The 23,010-nt window shown below is 39.3% G+C and overlaps 1 protein-coding gene across 1 annotated transcript in view; it reads left to right on the forward strand.

Annotated features, from left to right (window-relative positions):
* LOC105508112 (serine/threonine-protein kinase TNNI3K) overlaps positions 1 to 22,945 on the forward strand; it is a 305,390-nt gene extending 282,445 nt beyond the window's left edge. The window contains exons 24-25 of the mRNA XM_011936921.1: positions 18,790 to 18,869; positions 22,423 to 22,945. Coding sequence (XP_011792311.1) covers positions 18,790 to 18,869; positions 22,423 to 22,499 — 157 coding nt within the window. The 3' untranslated portion in view covers positions 22,500 to 22,945. The remainder of the gene's footprint in view (positions 1 to 18,789; positions 18,870 to 22,422) is intronic.
* The last annotated feature ends 65 nt before the right edge of the window (positions 22,946 to 23,010 follow it).

A 23,010-nucleotide genomic window follows, 5' to 3' on the forward strand; every position in this document is an offset into this window, starting at 1 on the left:
GTGGCGGTGATAAAGAAAACAGTCCCCTTTGAGTTGCAACATGTTTAAGCAGCTGAGGTGGGTGTAACAGGGCTAACAGGCCCCTTATGAAATTTAGACCTGGTAGTTATATGTGGAGCTGACTCATCTTGGGGAGGATTGCTTGGAGCTTTAATTTGCACAGTTGTGAATAGTGGTGACATGGGAGCAGAGGTGAAGGGAAGATTGAATAGTCTTCAGGGTCCCTGTGGCAGTGTGGGGGTCCTATCTCTGGGAGCACAGATCCACCTTCTCTGCTCTGGATGCCCTGACTGGGCAGAGTGTTCTTACAGCTGTTTCTCCTTTGGGCAACGCCTCAACTTCAGAATATTTTTAGATAATGTCCTCTCTCCATCACCATAGAAATTTGTAGAGCTGAACTTAGGATATATTTGGAGGTTGTGTATTGTAGTGATAAGGAGCATGTGCTCCCAGTAGGAATGGCTGGGTTCACATTGTGGCACTGCCGTTTTCTCTGTGAGATCTTACCCAAGCTCATTCACTTCTTTCCAGTTGCCTTTGCTTCCTAATCTATAAAACAGGCATAATAATGATACTTCCTTCATGGTTATTGTGAGAATTAAATGCAACAATCTATGTAAGTCACTTAAAACAATGCCTGGCACATAGTTACTGTTCAATAAATGTTAACTATTTTATGAAATATGTATTCTAGTACAATAAATCCTTACCTTATCTCTCTGTCACACACACATACATGTAAATGCTTTATGTATGTGTGTGTATGTGTATGTGTTGTGTGTGTATATATATACACACACATATATATATATCTTCTCCTTTGGGCAACAGCTTCAACTTCAGAATATTTTTAGATAATGTCCATATATATATATGTATGCAGTCAAAATTAAATGCTGCTATTTCCATAAAGCCTTTTTCATTACCTTTCTGCCTTCCTTTATTAAGCAAACGATTGGTAAAGACACACTATATTCCTAGCACAGAGGTCACAGTGTCAGCAAGACAGCCCCAGTCCCTATTCTCACAGAGTTAGTGAACAAGCCATTGCAGCAAAGCGTGATAAATTTATGATAAGAGGGGCACAGGGTCTAATAAATGAATACATGAATGAATAAATGTATGAGTGAATGTTTCTTGCTATTTCTACTGAAATGTTAAGTGTTTTGATCCCTGAGAATAAGTCAGAATTTCTTTAAAGCCTGTGCTGGTCTATTCATAATGCCATTTCTGCTATGAATTATAACTACTCAAAAGCCCAGAGTGATTCTGGGGCTGCATCCAACTGTTGTTAATCTTCTAAACAGGTAACTGAGATCCAGGTAGAGTCAAAACAATTCAGATGAGGGAGATATATCAACATCCCTCCAATAATAGATGACAGGCAGTAATTACTATCTGCCTTATCACTTTTCCAGCGCTCTCATGCTGATTCGCTGGCCAGGGATTGTTCTTTTTTAAAAAAAATCTGGTTCAGGTGCTATTGGAAACTTAATATAGCAGGTGAAGCCTTCAGGCCCTTGATGAATCGGGGCCAGACACAAATAGAAGGCTATGGACTCAAGGGCTTCAAAGAGAGACATTTAGGACAGATCTGCTCTTGGAGCTGCTGCTTGTACTTGCTAAGAGCCAGAATCCAAAGGAGACAGCTGCTGCAAATGTGCATAAATAAAGGCAGTGAGTTCCTAGCGTTCCTATGGGAACCTGCAGCAGCTCAGATTACCCGTTCCCTAGACAGGATTTCCTTTCAGCTTGGTGTCTCATATTAAAAGGTAGACCAAGGTGTACACTTCCAGAATGGTGCTTGGGGAATATTTGTAGTAGGAGTTGCATGACTAATTCTCCCCACACGGTATAGAAGACCTACTCCTGAGGGTATTATACATTTAAAAAGTAGCATGAAAAAGAATCTGTCTTTTTACCACATATTCCCAAAATGTAAGTAGCTGTTTTTCTGGTCCCTAAAGTGTGTGTGTGTGTGTGTGTGTGTGTGTGTGTGTGTGTGAGAGAGAGAGAGAGAGAGAGAGAGAGGGAAATACCCCAGGAAGCAATCCCAGAATAACATGATTCATTTTCTGATTGGAATATTGATCATTTGATTCAAATCTGGATTAAAACTGGTGTATTTGTTAGGCTGAAAATCTGTAGTCTTTCTACCTTAGCCCCTGGCTTTAGTGGAAACTTTGCCTGTAGAAGGAATTCGAGATTAAACTGTGAACACTTACAATCCAGCGCTGCATGATCCAAAGCTTCAGTAGGGTCATGATCAGAAGCCTACACTTATAACTCCAAGCCCGACTGTCCACTGGAAATTGAAGAATCCAAATTACTAATGAGGGGGAACACCCCAAGCATTCACTACAGCAGATCACAAGGTTTCTGTAACACAGCCACGTTGTGGAACAGAAAAACAATGCGCCTCAGTGTGGGTTCTGTCTGATTCTTCTCTTCCCTCTTACTGTCCAGGTGACCTGAGGCAAGTTACCTGACCAATTTGCCCTTCAGTTTCTTCAAGAAAAAAATATATAATAATACCGATACCACAAAGGAGCTGGGAAGATTAAATAAGGAATTGTATGTGAAATAAATTTTCTAACACCTATTATTTCAGAAAGCACATCTATAGACATTAACTCACTTGATACTTCATATGAATTTATAAAGACATATATCATCAAATTTTGAGCATGATATTTGTGTTTTTCTATACACGTATCTGGAGAACAAGCAATTCTTTTTTTTCCTTTCTTTTGTGTGTGTATTCAAATACAGTTGGCTGTTGCATAAGATTTTTCTTTCTTTCTTTCTTTCTTTTGAAATGTCCAAAGCAAGAACAAGAAAGAGAAAGAGAGAAAGAGACTGACTTAAAAAAAAAGGAGGTGGGCCTCGAAGTTATAGACTCTGCCTAACCATTAGCTGCTTATAGTAATTTCAGTGAAAGTTTAGACTTCAGCTCTGCCCTCTTTGTGAGTCTAGCTTTGCAGAGGTTGAGCTCCTACTGTATACCAGGCCCTGACAGTTGGCAGTGTCTGGTCTGGCATACAGTAAGTGATCAATACATAGTTGCTGGTAATTGCTAATACAACTTTTGAGGTTTTCTTTGGTCTTGAGGAACCAGTGCCCTGTGGCACGTGGTTTGCTCTCTCTCTCTCTCTTTTTTTTTTTTTAATTATACTTAAGTTCTGGGATACATGTGCAGAACGTGCAGGTTTGTTACATAGGTATACATGTGCCATGGTGGTCTGTTGTACCCATTAATCCGTCATCTACATTAGGCATTTCTCCTCATTTTATCCCTCCCTTTTCTCCCCAACCTCTGACAGGCCCCAGTGTGGGATGTTCCACTCCCTGTGCCCATATGGAGAACAAGGCAATTCTATCAAGCCACAATTCCAAAGGCATGAGTGAATGAATGTGGAGTTGTTGCTTTCACCAAAAATTGTTTTTGCAAAGCATTGGTATTTGTCAAGAGCCTGACTGTGGCCAGCCGCAAACACAATCCAGTAGTTTTGGTGGCAGTGTCCACAAAAGCTCCAGTGAATTCTTTTATGTGAAAAGTCTTCAAAACACAGAGTAACTGTGTGGCAATTACCATCAGAAGTATTTAGAGTCATTCTGAAGAGTGTGTTGGGAATTTTAACAGCCTGATCTCTGCCCCATTCAGATGGTTATGGAAACATGCAAAGTGAATAGCTCTGTGGGCCTGCCAGAAATAGAGGGGGCTTGGCCTATTAGATAGCAAAGTGCAAGTATTCTGCACCTGACACTGTGTGGAATCCAGGGCTGCTGTGGAGTTTCACTGGCTGTGGTCACAGCTGGGGTATGTAGGGCCAACTGGTGACTCGCTATGGAATCTCCACACAGCTTCTCCATATTAAAAAATTGTACAGGAAAATGCATTAGGAAAAGGTCACATAAATCTCTTCTGGAATGATGCTCATAAAAGATTTGTCATTTTTCTTGGTTCTAAGGGCAATGGGCATACTTTAATCTAATGTATTCATTCATTTAGCAAATATCCAAAGCTTTTATTTTTAGGCTCTGGAGATACAGCAGCAAATAAAACACACAAAATAATCTCTTCCCTCATGGAGGTTTTATTCTAATGTGAGAGGAGAGTGACAGGCAAGTTTTTAAAAAGTAAATTATATAGTATTACAGTAGGTATGGAGGATAGGAAGTGGAAAAAGCAATGTAGTTTGCAATTTCAAACAGAATGGTGAAGGAAAGCCTCACCCAGAAGATAGCATTTGAGCAAAGACGTGAATTAATAGAACAAGAGAACCACAAGTCCCTGGGGAACAGCTTTGCAAGTTCTAGGAACAGCAAGTGCAAATTTTCTGAGGTGGGATTATGTCTGCAGATTTAGAGAATATAGCCAGGAGGCCAGATGAAGGAAAGTGATCATGGGTAAGTGTAGTAGGAGATGAAGTGGCGAAGTAAGGGGGCCACGGCCGGGTGTGGTGGCTCACGCCTGTAATCCCAGCACTTTGGGAGGCCAAGGCAGGCAGATCACGAGGTCAGGAGATTGAGACCATCCTAGTCAACATGGTGAAACCCCCGTCTCTACTAAAAATACATAAATTAGCTGGGCATGGTGGCGGGCATCTGTAATACCAGCTACTCAGGAGGCTGAGGCAGGAGAATCGCTGGAACCCAGGAGGCGGATGCTGCAGTGAGCCAAGATCACACCACTGCACTCCAGCCTGGCGACAGAGCGAGACTCTGTCTAAAAAAAAAAAAAAGAAGGAACTTAGGGGGCCACATCATGAAAGGGGACTGGCAAGACTTGGAGACTGACTATGATTGAGATGCGTGCCACTGCAGGGGTTTGGGCAGAGAGGTAACATCATTAGGGTTGTTTCTAAAAGGATTGCTCTGGCTGAGGTACTTTGGGGCTGGAAGGAGAGGTAGCCAATTAATTTGCTCTTTTATACCTACTTTCTATGCATTCAATTATATAGTAAGTATTTTACTTAGCATGGGCTATGAGCTGGATACTGGGGAAAGAGACAAAGAATGAAAGATGAGATTCTTCAGTGTGATAAAAAACATGCTAAAGAAGGCACCTAACCAAGTGTTGGGGAAGCTGAGGCCTGAAAGATCAGTAGCATTATCCAGTGGAAGAGGGGAAGGAAAGAATGCTGCAGGCATGCATGAGAATGAGAATAATAACAACCATAATAAGATAGCTAATACTGAGCACCTCCTGTGTGTTAGGGATTCTTCTAAGCACTTTGCGTGTATACCACCTCATATAATTCTCACAAATAACTACATATGTGATAAGTATTGTTATTGTCCTCATGGAACAAAAAAGGAATGTGAGGCACAGGAAGGTAAAATCATCTGCTCAAGGCCAGCGGCTAGGAAGTAGAGATGTCCAGACTGACAACTGGCTCAGTCAGCTTCACACCCCGAGTCCCTGACCACTTGGCCAACCTGCATAGAACATTGAGTCTGAGAGATGAGGCTGAAGAAATGACCAGGGGCTCAGTTCAACCAAATTTATTTTTAAAATAAGTGTTGCAACTAAACTCTGTCCCCAAATGCCAGGGCTACAAGATAAGTAACAAAGCATGACTCCTATTCTGAAGGAATGTGCTTCTGGTGTGCCACATATTAAAGCTTAATAAATACCAATATAAATATGATCATGGAGGCCTGGCTGTGCAGAAGGCCACAGAGAACTTCTTGCAGCATCCACAGTCATGTTCCTGTCAATACAAAAGCCAAGAGCAGCAGCTGGCCCAGCAGGAAATGTCAAACCCTGGATTGCCCCAGGATTCAAAGAGGCATCACAGCACTTCACACCAGAGTGGGGTAAGAGCCCCCACATTACTGGCAAGAGAAGAGGTTTTCAATGAGAACAAGGCACCCCCATTATATAGTATTATTTTTATTCAGGGTCTGACAGCAAAGAATACACAGAGGAGGAGAGGAAAGCTTTGGTGTTGTGTGATGAGGCAAAGGGTCCCAGAGGTTTGGTATACATTCACTTAAAACAAAACAAAACAAAAAAAAAACATTGCTTGTAATTTTGCAACCTCCTTAGGGTATTTCAAATGGTTTATGAAGATCAATGTTCTGCATGTTCAAAGAGTTTAGGGAGTTTTAAAACCTCCCCATTCAGACTGGCTTGTCATAAAGAACAAAGGAACATGGAATTTCTTGCGGGGATCTGAATTCACACAAAGGAGCCCAGAGATCTAAAATCAACAAAGATGGCCTTTGAACTTTCCTCAATCCAAAAGGGGAAAAGAATATGTATTGCTCTGTAGGCTCCAATCTAGTTGTTGCTTTTATCTTCCATCAATAAAATTGGTTTTGTGATTTTTATTTATGTAACTACCCAGTGGCCATGAGTATAAAGTAGTGGTTAAAAGCTTGGGTTCAGATGGACCTGAGTTCAAATTCAAGTTCTACGACTTATAACCTGTGACCTTGGCCATGTTTGTTGAGCTCTTCAAGTCTCAAATTTCTCAGTTATAGGATGAAAATAAGAATATCATCTTCTTCATTAGGTTGCAATGAAGATGATGTGAGAATGCAATTTCTACATGTCTAATATATGGTAAACACTAAATCAATATAAATTGGGTATTTTTTCTGTTTTCCATTAACTCATACATTTTAGTCTTTAACATTCCTCTCCTAGGAGAAGCTATGAAAATCTAAGAAGAATGGAGATCTTACATTCACTGAGATATCACTGTTTGGCCCAAAGGTAGAAGACAGCTTAGGAGAGCAACACATATAGGACTTATCTGACACTCTAAAAAAGAGATTGGTAAACTACAACTCATGGGTAAATTCAACTCCCTGCTTGTTTCGTGAAGTTTTATTGGAATACAGCCACACTCATTTGTTTACATATTATCTATGTCTGTGTTTGCACTGAAACAGCAGAGTTGAGTAGTTGCAAGAGACCATATGGTCCACAAAGCCTAAAATATTTACTGTCTGGTCCTTTACAGGAAAAAGTTTGCTGATCCCTGCCTGCTCTAAAAGCATAAAAATATGTATTTGTTCAAGTCACATAGCCCCAAAACTGTATACATTGGAAATCCATCTCCCTGTAGAAAAATACAAAGACTACCTTCAGGTCACTATAAACACTTTTACTAGTCCATGCCAGGTGCTGTGGGAAGTGCCAGGCACATGGAGACTCATAAGGCTCATCCTTGAGCAGTGGCTAAAGAAATGAAAGGAGGTTCACCAATGACCACAAACTTTGTTAAAAAGAATCAGAGTAAACAGACAAAGATAAACATGAATAAAATTGCAGAAGAGGAAATATCATTCATTCATTCAATCATTTGTTTAATCCATATTTACTGAGAAACAAGGCAAGGAGAAAATAGGAAACACAAGGTTAGATGAAGTGGTAAATGACAAAAACAAGTCTGCCATAAGAAGACTCTGAGAAATGCATTCAGCAGAGCTGAAAAGCAAATGTGGGGTTTCCAAGGCATGAGCAAAAAGGAGAACCAGAAGGCCACCATGGTGGATAGGGAGGGGAGGCAGGGCAGAGTGGCATGAGATGAAGTTCCAGAACTAGATAGAGTCCAGGTCATGAGGGCTTTATCAGACAGGGTGTTAGGTTGTTGATCGACATGTGTTGGGCAGCCATTGAGGGATTATAATCAGGGAGGTGACATGATCTGATTAGCATTTTAAAACTTTCACCATTGTTATTGTTTTCCCCTTCCCTTCCCTTCCCTTCATGAATGATTTAGTCCAAAGTCATTAGACAGGGCTGAGTAAGGTGGACTTCCCCAATGGATATGGAGCAGAATGTCAGAATCCAAGTAAGGTGTGGAGAATGTCTATGTGGTGGATGGGAGTGATGGGTGGCACTGCCTGGCATAGGGTGTCAGATCAAAAGTGGGAGAAGGAAAGGGTTTCCACAGGAGGTTGGGGCTGCCCAGCCAAGGTGGTAGTGCTTAAGTATGGTAAAGAAGGTAGCCACATGGGAAAGCACCCTGGCATAGGAGATCAGAATCCAAGCCCAGGAAGAAGGGTATCTATGAGAAGCGTGGAGAGAACAGTGGCTCAAGTAAGGCCAGAGCCCAAGCACGGTAAGCAGGACGTCCTACGAGTAGTGCCGCTGCGCTTCCATGCAGGCTAAGAAGGACATGGGCACAGGAAAGTGCCTGGGGGAAGGAAGTTGGAGCATAAGGGTAGTGAAGAAGGTGTATGTGTGGGCAGGCAGCCCAGTGCAAGCAAGGGGCTGGAGCCTGAGCAGGGTAAGGAAGGCATGGCATAGGGACATAGTACAGTGCTGAGTGCTGGATCCCCAGGTAAGTGAGGAGCGGACCCACTTGGGGCAGGCAGGTGGGGAATAGGTGTGTGGGTGTCAGAACACATGAGAGTGAGGAAGCCTTCCGCGTGGGTGTGGGATATTGGAGTCCTTGTGGGTAAAGGAGGATATCTGTGTGTGTGTTGGAGTGGGGAAAGGGTGCAACAGCAATGGGAGATTTGTACATTCAGGGACAATGATCAAATAAGTAAATATGTTTAGGATAATAGGAGTTAGGTTTCTCACTGTCAGAGAATGGTGTTGTAAATATGGAGAGAATGAAAACTAAAATCCACTCGGCTTGTTAGTTTGGAATTGGAGATGTTGCTGGAAACTTATGCTTTGACAGAGTGAAGTCTAAATGTGTTTACACACCTATGTATTCTCATACATATGCTCTAGCTGTGCTTGCTAAATGAGAGGGCCTGGGAGGAGCGGCACTTCATCCGCAGGAACACACCTGGTACCTTGATCCTCATTTCCAAATACTATTATTTACCAAAAGGAAACAAGGCACTTGAAGAAATGACAGGCTTTAAGGCTCAGACAAGGAATGTACAAAACAAGAAAATAAGCCTGAAACATCTTGCACCAGAAAGTAGAGGGATACAAAGAAAGATGGTGATATAGCAAAGGGATATATCAAAGGCACCCCAGGTGGTCAACTATGAGTTAATTTGAGTATCAAAATAAATAATGACAGGACATCAATAAAATTATAACTGTAAGTTCATATAGATATAAATAAATGATAGAAGTAAGCAAAATTTGTCTGAGATGCAGAATATTTATATAGTCTCAAAGTACTTCCTCACAAAATACTTATTAATTACAAAGAGAAAAAGTAATTTTATAGTGTGGAAGCCTATCAGACATCACTCAATCAAGTAATCAAAATTAACAACACAATAATGAGACAAATCGAAATGTGATGGGACACAACGGAAGAAACAACATCTCTTCTGCGATACTTCCCTCCGAAGATGCATAATTTCAATCTAATCATTAGGAGACCCCTGATAAAACCAAATTGAAGGACATTCTGCAAAATTTACTGGTTTGTCATCCTCAAAAATGTCATGGTTATGAAATTCAAGTAGAGACTGAGAGACCATTCCAGACAGAAAGAAAATAAAGAAACATGACAACTCAATGTTGCATGTGATTCTGAATTAGATTCTTGTGCTGTAAAAAGCATTATTGAGATAATTGGCAAAACTTGAATGGCGTCTGAGGGTAGATGGAAGAATCAAATGATTGTATTGTGGTTATGTAGGAGAATGTCTTTATTGTAGAAATACACTAAAGTATTTGGGAGATGATGGGCATTAGATTGGCAACTTACTCTCGAGTGGTTCAGAAAAATAAACACTGTATAATTGTGGCAACTTTTCTTTATGTTTAAGATAGTTTTTCAATGAAAAATTTTTTTTAAGAAAGTGCATATATTCACTTCAGACATTTGATTCCAAAGTCTTTGCACATGCCCCTACCTTGCTCCATCCCTGGATGACCCCACCCCTTGTGAACCAGGTTTGTTCTTCATTTTCTCTGCATAAGGAGAGTGTCCTTAGAGCATGTCCCTTCTGCTCCTGTGTTGAAGTTTACCTGTACATGTCTATGGGGTTTTTTTCTTGTTTTGAGGCAGGGTCTCACTCTGTCACCCAGGCTGGAGAACAGTGGCATGATCACAGCTCCCTGCAACCTCTACCTCCCGGCCTTAAGAGATCCTACTGCCTTGGCCTCCCAAACTGCTGGGATTACAAGTATGAACCACTGTGCCCAGCCATTTTGTGTCTACATTTCTATTTACCCCAGAGGGTAGGGTCTATGTCCATCACACTCATGTCTGCATTCCCAATACAGAGCACAGCTCCTGGCATTGTGCTTGATAAAAAGTCATGGAAAAAGGGAGAGAGATAAGGATATAGACATCACTTTGAGAATCACTTCTAGAGCCAACAGGTTTAAGTTGGAAAAGATTTAAGAACTTCCTGGCCTAGGTTTGAATTACAACTGAGTTATCTTGGATAAGACATAGACTCTCTGAGCCTTGGTTTCCTCATGTGTAAAATGGGTTGTTAGGTGGGGCAAATTTTGTAAGTTTTGTAAAGCATCGAGTAGAGTCCCTGGCACTTAGCAGGTATAAAACAATTTTGTTTTCCTACTCTCCTAAAAAATAAAAATAAAAATCATCAAATAAAACTAAAAGATCAGAATTCCAGGTTATATTCTCGATTTAACTACAGCCTTACTATATGAACTGGGATAGGTTACTTCAATTCTCAAGACCTCAGTTTCCTTCCTGGTAAGATGGTAGGTGGGAAGATGAGGAAGTAAGGAGTAGGCCTTATGACTGTCATGCTACCAAGAACCCAAGAACTCAAAACTTTTTTTTTTTTTTTTCCTTTCTGGATGATAGTATAGAAGAGGAGGGCTATGAAAGATTTTGCTATAGAGGATGTTCCTCAGTTTTAGCAGTCAAGGCATGCAAAGCGTGCCTCCTAATGGTTTGTACTGCTGCCTCATTTATATCTGCTTAAATTAGTAGGTAAATTGAGAGGTGGTAGTGTTGTTAGGTTACTGTTGAACCTATTAATAATTTATGAGCCATCTAGGAATTAATACACACTTTAAGTTCTCACTGCATTTTTCCTTATTCATAATTCTTTGCCTAATTGCTTTTTCCTTTAAAAATGGGGGAAGCTGAGACCTTGGATATTTGCCTAATGGCTCAAGCAGAACCATGACCTGGTTGCCAAGTCTTTCAGTTCTTTTATAGCCTGGGGACATTTTCCATTGAAAGAAAACTGATGGGTTTGATATTCCTGAAAGAGATATTTTGCACTGACCTCTGGCCCCATTAAATGCTTTGGCCCTTGCCCATTCACTGTAATGGGAGCAATAAATTTGTTTCAATTTAGGACATTGTCAAGTAGGAAATATTGACAAAAACAAAATAATGCTTTGAAAACAGCCAGGATGAAATCATGAATAAATAAACATGTTGAACTTAACTGATAAATTAGCAAATGGTCATTCATAAGAGTCTGACTGGATCATTTCAAAGTTAGGCCAAATAAATTCCTGTCTCTAATAGAAATATCATCTTACTCTTTAGGCCAGAGGAAAGGTGGGCTGCGTAAAAAGACACTGCAAAGCGTAGAAAGGCATTTACCTCGTCTGACAGACCTGTTTTAAATAGATCTATTTGTTTTCAGCTAAATGCCAAAAGGATGAGCCAGATGACTCTAGTAGCCTTTTCTATGGCAAGACATTTATTATCCTTGTGTAAACACCTTTACTAGGCATCTCAGCAAGCTGTTTCTCCACCTTTTCTTTGTATTAGTTCCTTAGATTGGGGCAAAGAACTGAAATTCTATTCAGGTATTATTGTATGTGTTTCCTTTTGAGTATAAGAGATAACTTCTAACTTGGAGATATTCCTCATGAAGAAGGAGAGAAGTGTGCATATGGCATTGCTAATATTATCACATAGGTAACATCGTTATGACACACGGCAATAAACCACAAAACATGTCTGCAAACTTGTGAGGCCTTAAATGGTGTTGCCTTATTAAAAATCCAAATGGCTAAATCTTCCAGGGTACAGGTAGCCTGAGGGCATTATTAGCTGCATAAAAACTAATTGGACCAATTTGAATGGAAGAAAATTTTGCCTGAAGTCTTTAATCACACTAATAACTTAATGGTTTTCTCTTCAACATAGCCCAGGCTGTGTTTAGGAAGATGAATCCATGCATGCAGCTTAGAAAATTTTATGAAAGATCAGAGGGTTGAGAGGAATAATAAATCTCTCATTTAGAAAGTTTAGTGCACGTGTATCTCATGTTTTCGCATCATAGCAAGGTAACAGCAAGCAATTGTTGGATAAAGGAAAGTATCATTTTTTAAAGATCAAGCAAACATGAGAAAGCTGATTCTGATTTTGCTATGATTATAAGGGATGTTTCTCTAAGAAGAATTTAGTGTTCATCTTTATATGCACATAATCCAAAACCCTGTAACTTATTATCAGCTCTGTAATTCAATGAGCTCCCCAAATGGTAACTGAACAATAGTTTGACATGTGCTATTATTAAATGGAGTGTGTTTTAGTAGAAGGAGTATGGAATGAAAGTCTGAAAAACTTCTGTTCAAGTTAGGTTTTTGCCTCTGGCTAGCATTGTGAGTTTCTGCAAGTCATTCAAGCTTTCTGAGCCTGACTTTGCATCCCCAAAACGCAGGTGAAATTAATTCCTTCCCAGACACCCCACAAGGGTTTTGTAAAAATGTTACAAGCTAGTCGATAGAAAAGTGTATGCAAGCTATAAAGCCTTCTGCAAGTATAAGAAATTATTATTATTATATCATAGTAGAACTTAATGTTCTGGGTCTCTTTATTTTTATTTAATTGTTTTAATTTCACTCTTACTTTCAAGCCGTGTAAAATAGTATACGTCTGTTATAATTCATCAAATCAAAGTTCCCAAGTTTGCAAAAGCCACACTCAGAAGAATGTGATTTTAAAAAATGATTCCTTTTGGACTGCATATCCATCTGAAGTCTTCTTTGGAATGCAATTCAGTCAGAAGCAATTGTGGCACTAGCAAATATTCTGAGAATTCATGAAATCCCACAGCCAAAACCATGATTCATTGCTCCAATACCAAAAACATTTGGCAGGCTGTAGTTTGGAAGCCACAACACTGTCTATTTTCAAGGCTCTAAATGGGGCCATTTGGATTCATTGTGACACTGCCTGGTCCCACCACTCTAAAGAGATGGCACCAGAATTCCCCCGTCTCTTCAGACATTATTTTTTGTATTTCTTCTTGGGACTTGCTTAACAATATATCTCTTTGGATTAAATTGCATAGAGTTTTAGGAGTATCTCCTCTATCCTGTAAGCATTGCAACATGAATATTCTACAAATTTCTTTTATATAAGAATTCTTGTTAAGCAACTCTGGATTTCCTAGTGCCAGCCTTACACAACCTGTCATTCAAATCCTTAACGATGGGTTTATGTGAAAGCGGTTTCTCTACAGTTTCCTTTGCTTCATTTTAAATGCCAATGTAGTTCCTCCTTTGAAATGGAGCACTAAATGCAATGGTTCCTTCAGGCATATAGCATGTTTCAGTTACCATTTCATATGAAATGTATTTAGACAAAAGCTACGAACGGCACGCTGAGTAGCAGTGGTAACGTATAGCCAGATGTACTGTGGCATGTATGTACAAATCAGGCATTCAGCTCTGGCCAAATGTTGGACACGTCAGATAAGGAAGATAAAAGTCTGCTGCCTAAATGGGGACTGTGTAATCTCACTCTGCCTTTCCAACATGCCAAAGCTAGCTTCTCAAAGTCTACATGATTCACGAATGCCTTCTAAAGAATTACAGAATGTGACCAGGCGCTGTGGCTCACACCTGTAATCCTAGCACTTTCAGAGGTCGAGGTGGGTGGATCAACAGGAGTTCGACACCAGCCTGACCAACATGATGAAACCCCATCTCTACTAAAAATACAAAAAATTAGCCGGGCATGGTGGCACATTCCTGTAATCCCAACTACTTTTGTGCTGATGCACAAGAATTGTTTGAGTGTGGGAGGCGGAGATTGCAGTGAGCCGAGATTGCACCACTGCAATCCAGCCTGGATGACCGAGAGAGACTCTGTCTCAAATCAAACAAACAAAAAAAGAATCACAGAATGTAAGAAATGGAGGAATCTGGAACGTCACTCGTCACAACTACCTGCAGGTAGGTGCCTGGATCCCTCAATAGCACCTGGATCCCTCTGCAGATAGGTGCTAGCTCCCTCTACAGCCAAGAGGTGCTTCAGTCCTTAGCTTATAGACTTCCAGAGATGGAACAGTATTCCCTACTAGAACAATTCGATCTATTTTTGGACAGTTCTAATCTTAGGAAATGCTGTGTTTTGTTTTAATTGTTGTCGATATCTAAGGCTCAACTTAACTCTGTGGGAATATCATCTATATGAAATGCCTTCACCATTTGAAGACTGTGTCAATTGTGGATATTCAGTCAGTCACAATTCAATCTAATCACTTGTCATCTGGCACCGATCTCCCCTTCTTACTTACAAAGCAGTCAGGATTAATTCTGTCCAACACTCTGCTAGAATCCAGCTGTATGTTCTAGCCTATTGAATTCCCCTTTATATTTATCTTCACCAAAAAAATAATAAAGTAAATCTAGAATGATTTTCTTTTCTTAATGTATCCATGGTAGCTTCTAGGAATCAGTATTTTTCTAAGAGTGTGGAAAACTTCTGTTTAAATCATTCCTTTCTGAAGCTTTGCCTATCATGTACATTAACTCACTAGCCTAGTGTGTAGGCTCTGTCTTACTCCTGCTTTGGGGAGTTGAGGCTATATTTGCATATATTATTTTCTAGCACCTTTCCTATTCTTCTTCGCTCTTCTGCCATTAGTTTTAAATACCCTGGTTCCTGTCTTTACCCAGGGTGCATTAATTCATTCACAGACAATGTGACCATTTGCAAACAGGCTAGTTGGTTCTGACAAGCCATGGCCTAAACAGCATGCACGCTCCAAAATGCAGTTTACATATTGTGGATTTGAGTGTGAACTGGTCTAATTGGCAGATGTTCAGTAGGACATCTATACCCCTAAAGCATGAATTAATTAGTAAAAATATATTTTTTAAAATTTGGTTCTGTTTCTTCATTTTAATAAATTATTCATATCCTAATGTACCTTTATAAAAACAGTGACTGATGATAATGTTTATATTTATGCATACATCATGGAGCTAATTTGAATTAGCACTAAAATAATATATACTAATATAACATGGTAGTATGCAAAAACTAACCTAAAGACTGTTACTCCCTTTTTATAAAATAAAGTTTTATTTTACATCCACAAAATTACCCATATAGTAACTAGTAATTCATATATATGGCCATCTGTGATATAGATCATCTTTTTAGCATAAGGAAGACTACCTAGTTGACCAGCAATGTTGAAATACTTGCAAAATTGAGTGCGTTCCTTACCTGTCATTAGTTTGCATTTACTTTTGTTGAATTCCTGAGGCAGCTGCATCACTGTAAGTTCCTTATTTTCACTGACCACAACTTCAGCAAATAGAGGTCCTGATATATCTTCTAAACCCGGGCATCTGTGAAACACTTGCTGAAGTCTGGATGCACATGGGTTGAAACAGCTAGTTCCATTGATCAGGGTCTGGTTTCTTCTGTTTTGTTTGACCTGGGCATGGGTAGCTTCCATCTGTCTGTCATCCTAGAACAGCATCTGGAGCCAGACTATGTGGTATCTATCTCTTGGGCAAAAAGGTTAAGTCCCCTGACATGGATTGCATTTAGCAACTGAACAAACAGAGCAGCTTGGATATGAGCTTTTATTTAGAGGAAACCAGATAGCCATTTTGGTAATAAAATATTGATTTCCTATTATCTTGTGTTGCCAAGACTACTGTGTATAGCACATTTCTTAAAAGGAGATCGAGTTTTAAAGAAGTTAGGTCTTATTAATGAGGGAAATTATATTTTGAAAAATGTCTTGAGTGATATTCTATTACCATGTTTAATGTTGATTGAGAACAAACACATCATGTCCCATTTAAGTCAATACTTTGTCTTTTTTTTAAGCATTGCTTTCTTCTAAAAAACAGCGTGTCTACTCTATAGCTTAAGGAAGTGAGGCCAAAGACGCAGTCATTTTTAAGGCAGGTAGAAAGAATTAATCAGTGTGAACTGATGTTAGCTTTCAGGAAAATCTGATGTCTCTAAATGAACATTTTGTAATAATTTAATTTTATTTAATTTAACATACTTTTATTTTAAGTATTTGCAAAGTATTGGCTAACCCCTGTGGGGAATCTAAAGATGTCAGACATAATCTCTGACCTCCAGGAACTATCTGTCTAACAAGGTTCACTAGCATATATATACAGGTAATTCTACACTAAGGCAGACTTTGATGAGTACTGTGTAGAATTATCAGGTTCTAGAGGGATATGGAAGAGGAAGAGGTTTATTCTGACTTGGAATTTTCAAGAGGGCCTCAAGGAAGATGCCAACTTTGAGTTGGACCTTGGAGAATAATAAAAGTAGGTAACATTTATTGAGTGCTTACTAAATTTCAGCAATGTTCAAAGTGCTTTAAACTTATTAACTCTTTTAAGTCTCATGATTAACTTTATGAGCTAAGTCTTGCTATAATTCCCACTGAGGCATAGAATAGTTAAATAACTTGCCAAGATAGTAAGTGATGGTGTCAGGATTCAAATTCAAGGAGTCTGGCACTACAATGCTCATTCTTAACCATAGTACTATACTGCTCCCTGTCAGGGATAAACAAGCATATTCAAGCAGTTGAGAGCAGCTCAGCCACAGTCATAGAGAAGAGAAAACCGAGGAATGTTTGAAAAATTCAGTTTATTAGTCTGGCTTGAACTTGGGCAAAAAGTGTGTTGAGGAATTGTAGAATACAAGACACAGAGAAACAAGTAGGGCTATAGAGAACTTGGTATATCGGCTTGGGGAATTGCAGGGTAATGCTGTGGTAAGGTTTTTATTATAATAGGACCCTTCAGGGGGAGTACTGAATGACTGGGGAGAGAATGTCATTTAAGGATCTATTAATTCTATTAAATGCTCCAAAAACTCTTTGTTAAGCTTCTCTTATGTACCAGGAACTGTTCTGAGTGTTGAGGATATAGCAGGGAACAAGAGAGACAAATCCCCACCCTCATTGTGTGGAAAGAATATGGAAGGTATATAAGTAAACAGATAAATAAACAAGATAATTTTCTATAGTTCTGAAAGAAGGAAATAAAGTGATGTGATGTGATAGAGAGTGGCCATGGGCAGAGGAGTATTCACTCAGAGTGGTGGTCAGGATCTGTGACTGTCCCAGGCCTGAACTGAGGCCTAAATGGCAGAGGAGGCAGTGACAGATTAAGGCAGGGCAAGTGTTCAGCAAAAGGGGATTTGAGTTTATTAAGAAGAGCATTACAAGAAGAGTTAACAAATGCAGAAGCTCTGAATTGGGTAAGAGCTTGGAGGGTTCAAGAGGCAGAAAGAATGCCAAAAAGAAACATTTAGCAAAAGATGATGGAGAGGGGAATGGGTTGAAGTTTGAGAAATAGGCAGGACCAAGACCTTGTAGGTAGAACATTTGTGTTTTATTCTAAATGAACTGGGAAGCCATTGAAAAGTTTTAAGTAGGTGAATGACATAATCTGTTTTATATTTTGAAAAGATCACCCTGGATAATATATGAAGAATGGACAATATAGAGACAGAAGTGAAAGCAGGAAGATCAATTAGGTGGCAAACTGGAAAAGCCCAAAGAAGAAAAAGATTAATCTAGGCCTTGAGGCTGCAGAGAGATGGATAGATTAGGTAGGATTATGTTTTGGAGGGTGAGCTAAAAAAACTTGAATTGAGTGAGAAATGTGAGAGAAAGAAGCTATTACCAAGGATGACTCCAAGAATTTTGGCTCAAAGTAACTGAATGATGTAATACTAGTAACTGAAATGGAAAGAACAGGCTTGAGGATTGGGAGAATTAAGAGTTCTTCTACAGTCATGGTGAAGTTCTAGGGGGAACTAGGGTAGTTGCTTTAAGAAAGACAAACGATGAATGAATTCAAGAGAGATAAGAGATATATAATTAACTGATGGATGTAGATTTTAGGATGAGAGTTTTGATAAATTCAGGTTTTGAGTCAGATGAACTGGAAAGGAAGTGACCCCATTTACCAAATCGGCAAAAGAGCAGGAGGAGTTTGAGAAAGGAGAAGGGTCAGGAAGGTAGGAATCAGGAAGAGATTCATATTTGATAGTAGATAAATACATCATCTTTAGAATCCAAAAGACTTGGATTTGAATCCTGCATGAGCTATTAGCCAACATGTGTGACAAGTTACTTAATTGTTCCAGTGTCAGTTTTGTTATCTATAAAATAAGGAAATGATATTATATGTAAAGTAATATATAAACACAAAAGAATCATGCAATGAATATTATCACTATATCTTATCATTATCATAAAATAACAATATAATAATAATGCTTCTTGGGATGTGTTTTATTTATATTATTACTAAGATAATAATGTTCTTGTTTTAGTCCTTTTTAGTAAGGATTACAAGCACAAACTGGAAATTATTTATGTTCTTTTCCTATTTCACAGATAAATAAACTGAGGCTCAGAAAGGATGGCATACCTGAGGTTTTACTGCTAGAAATTGTAACCCATGCATAACAGTCAGGATTCACACTTAGATATGACTTAAACCAAATAATTCTGAACTCTTCCCCAACTAGTCACTTTTAAGATAAAAGCTGCTTTGTATCACTTTGCCACTTCTCTGGGATCTATATTGAGTGGAAAAATTCTGTGTTTATAAAAATATTATCATCAGATCACCACACTGTGAAACTATGTGTTTTATTAATTTTCCAGTACTGGACAAGATTCCTCTCAAGGTCTATCTTTGGAGGAGATGAAAAGAAGTCTTCAATACTCACCCATTGACAAATACGGTAAGTAGACAGATTCATTAGGTTTGTTAAGAAAACTACCCTTAGGAAGGTGATATCCGTTTGACAAAAAGGAAGAAAACATTGCACATTGTAATATCCAAAATGACTGATGCGTTAAAAATGTAAGAGTATAAAATTTGATTTTACATGTCTTTTATAACTCATTTACCTTTAAGGTTAATAATATGTGTGTGAGCATGTGTGAGTGTGCATGAGTGTGTAAGTGTATGTGTGATTATTTGTGAGTGCCTGTTTGTGTTTGTGTACATAGAAAAAAGTACAACTCTTTAAAAAAAAAAAAAACACTCCTTCCTCTCATGATATTCCAAATACTTTGTCAACATTTTATTAAGTCCATTGCTTCTAAGCCCCACATTAAGTGCGTGTAGGCAAAGGAGAGGAAAAACAAGAGATGAATTTTCACAATGACGTAATATGTTGGGAGAGCTCTTCCCCTTTAGCCAAGCACTCAAGGGTAAAATGCAAATCCAGCCATTCCTTCAAACAGCTGGAGAGGCGGTGAGGACAGTTGATAGGATCCAGTTTACACAGGGCTTCTTCAGAAAGAATTAATAAAGCTGTTGGAAATAATGAGCAAAGTTTTTTTTCAAGTCTCTGGAAGCCAGAGGATGGACAATTGCCTTTAGCATCAGCTGCCATATCAATGTATTAGGGCTGGGATGTCCTTTTACCAACCTTTAAGCCTGAGAGGCACTATGTTTAATTGGAATTTTAGCACAATGGGCCCATTTATCCACTGCTACTTCCTTTGACTATATGAAGAACTGAAAAAGTGTCTGTCAGTTAAAGAGATCAGATTTATTATAAGAGCTGGGTTTGGGAAAGAATAAATTGGATAATGTGAGCCTGGGTAGGGGGCAAGAGACCTAGGAGACCTTTGGCTTTGGGATCCTCACCAATTCACCTCATCTGCAGAGACTCATTACCTAAGGTATTAGAAACCTTTTAAGAAACAAAGAAAAATATATGTTCTGAATGGATGCAGACAAACTACTTGGGCACATTAAAAAAAGGGAAACTTTGTGCTTCTGACTCCCAATACGTGTCTAGAATGCAGATGAGTGCTTTTTACCATCAGCTTTACAACATAATTGGCCAGTCCAGTGACAGATCCTTTTGAGGGGAAAATGCACTCCAAGTGTCACATCCTCACATTTTTTAATAGATATAATGTTGTTTCTTCAAACCTTTACAGATGTAACTTCACAACCACAAAATATAGGGCATCCTTTGAAACATGCGCTTTGACCAGAAGTCTTTCCTTTTGTGGTGAGGTTTCAAGGTGAAGCATTTCTTTAACTTAATTTGTTTCTTAAAGAAGAATTCCCCCAAGATGGAGAAGTAAGACAAATGTGGTGTAATAATGCAAAATTTGGGTTTTCCTATGCATATCTGTCTCAAGGATGGAAGAAAACATGAGGGTGTTTGGATGCAGTGAGAGTACCTATAAACAAAGAAGATACATTTGATATCTCCCATTAGGAGAATCACATCATACAGGAAAGAACCCTTTAATTGCCCTTTATTCTATTTCCTAAACTGATTGCAATATAACAGCAATTTTATGGGCTGCTTCTCCCTCTGCTTTGCCGCCAAAGAGCAGAGCTCGAAAATGGAAATAAAATGAAACACAAAGCTGTTTTCTCTGTACTTGAGATCTTTTACCTTAAAGTAACAAAACATGCAGACTTGGTTCAGTTCCTAAAGCCTATGGTCAAATTTCAGTTGAGTTCCTCTTAAACCGACTGGGTCCACAATCCAACACATCTATTCTTACATTCTGGCAATAATGGCGTCAATAATAAATGCTAGCCTCAATGCTTTACTGATTTTGCTGCTCATTCCTGAGGGGAGAGCCCATCCACCCTTGTGGGACATATGTCCACAATCAAATTTCCACTGGAGTCCTATGGGGCAAGAGGCACTGGAATATCACAGGCCAGTAAAATTGCATGCGGTATGTTAGAAGGCTGATTATGGTCATAAAAGTATTACAAGTTTATGAAAGCATCTATCTGTACCTGAAATGAAGTCTCATTTTTAGTCTGGATATAGAAAATATTTTGCTGTAGGAGGTAGATTTTGTTTTAGTCTACACAGAATTTAGATTCGCTGATACATATCCCACTGCCCATCATCTCATCCTCCCCGATCATAACCTTCCTCACATCTGACCAGAGCCAGTTCCAAAAGAGGTGAGTGGGAGATACCAGTTGACAGGAGTATCGCTATCAGTGGCATTTTCTCTCAAGAGAGTTTATGTGCTACCTAAGATATTTTGACAGAGACCTTTCTTATGAAAATAAATATGTCTATCCAACTGCATATTGCTAGGTGTCTTAATGAAAATGTAGATGACTGGGTTGGTTATGAAAACTCGGCTATCAAAGGGAAGCAAAAGCAGCAATAGCTATTGACAAATTACTCACTTTCACAGAAGCAATGAATGGCTTTCTTGCTTCAGAGTGGAAAGAAAACTGCTTCCCCATACATAGCCCTGTGGTTCTCTTGGACAGTGGCCTGATCCTGAGCCACTAGGTTCATTCTCTGGACACATCCAAGGCTATTACTTCAAAAGACATCAAATGCCACTGGTATTTAGACCTGAGAATTTTATGTACCTTTAAAATTTGGGCTACCAGGGAGAAGAAAACAAACAAAGCCATCTGGTTTGAGAAAGAAAGGCTCTTTCCTTTCCATTTCTTTTTTTTTTTTTTTTTTGAGACAGTCTTTCTCTGTCACCAGGCTGGAGTGTAGTGGTGCAATCTCGGCTCACTGCAACCTCTGCTTCCCGGGTTCAAGTGACTCTCCTGCCTCAGCCTCCTGAGTAGCTGAGACTACTGGCATGTGCCACCACAGCCGGCTATTTTTGGCATTTTAGTAGAGATGGGGTTTCACCATATTGACCAGGATGGCCTCGATCTCCTGACCTCGTGATTTGCTTGCCTGGGCCTCCCAAAGTGCTTGATTTCAGGCATGAGCCACTGCACCTGGCCTCTTTCCTTTTTCTTTACTGCTCTCTCCACCTTCCTTTTTATAGCCATTGTTTGTTTAGCATTCACTGGGTATCAGACAGTGCTAATTATCTTAGGTTCATTGCCGACCTTATGAATAAGTGCTATTATTTCTCCCATTTACAAATGAAGAACTGAGGCGTAGAAAGTTTAAGTTGACAAAAGTCACAGAGCCAGCAAGTAGTGGAATCCGTGCTTAAACCCAGATTTGCCTGACGTGCTTTTAGCCAGCCTGACATGCCATCTGCCTGAGCTGTACCCTTCTTTACTCCAAACCCAAAATGCCACCTGGCCAGCTTGGGTCCAAATTAGACATTCATCATTCATATTTGCCTGGTCTCAGCTCTCTGTTTTCATTGTAAATGTTGCTTCTGCCTTGCAACCACTCACCAGCAACCATTGTCCAGATTCTCTGTTCACATGATCTGGAAGACCTGCCTGGTTCAGGATGGTAATAAAAAATTGGGGGATGTACTGAAAGACTAGTAAGTAACAACTGAACTTCTTTTCTCATGCAGGCTATGTATCTGATCCCATGAGCCCTATGCATTTTCATTTTTGCCGAAATGGTAGCAGCTTTGAGGACAGCAGTTGACAGCATTCGGTGTATACCTAAGGAGAGTTTTTTCCCCGAACTGACAGCAACGATTCCAACCACGGCAAGCTGGCTTCCAACTATAACATTTTATTCTCAAAGGTCTCCTTATATTGGAATGGTTTTTACTGGTCCTATTTAATTCCCCTCTATTAGCAGGCTTTGGATTTGTGCCTAAGGAATAATATGCAAAAGAACCAAGACAGAATGTATATGAAGAATTCTTTTTAATTTTGTAAATTAAAAAAAAATATTAGATCATTACTTGGAGATGGAGCCTAAGTCTGTGGTGGACAGATAATAATTATGTTTTCCAGGGCTGAATTATGTAGACTTGTGTTTGACAGCTATGGGTTTGATTTCTTAGAACATTGTTCATTTTCTTTTCTCATTATGTTACTTCTAGTGTTCAACTCTGTGATTAAAGATTCTTTGGTGAAATAGAAAATTGATTTAGAAGTGTATTTTATTTCAACAAGACTTCCACTGAATGCATTTTTTTCTAGCCATA

Source organism: Colobus angolensis, unplaced genomic scaffold (assembly GCF_000951035.1).
Source record: "Colobus angolensis palliatus isolate OR3802 unplaced genomic scaffold, Cang.pa_1.0 Scaffold158, whole genome shotgun sequence".
Lineage (NCBI taxonomy): Eukaryota > Metazoa > Chordata > Mammalia > Primates > Cercopithecidae > Colobus > Colobus angolensis.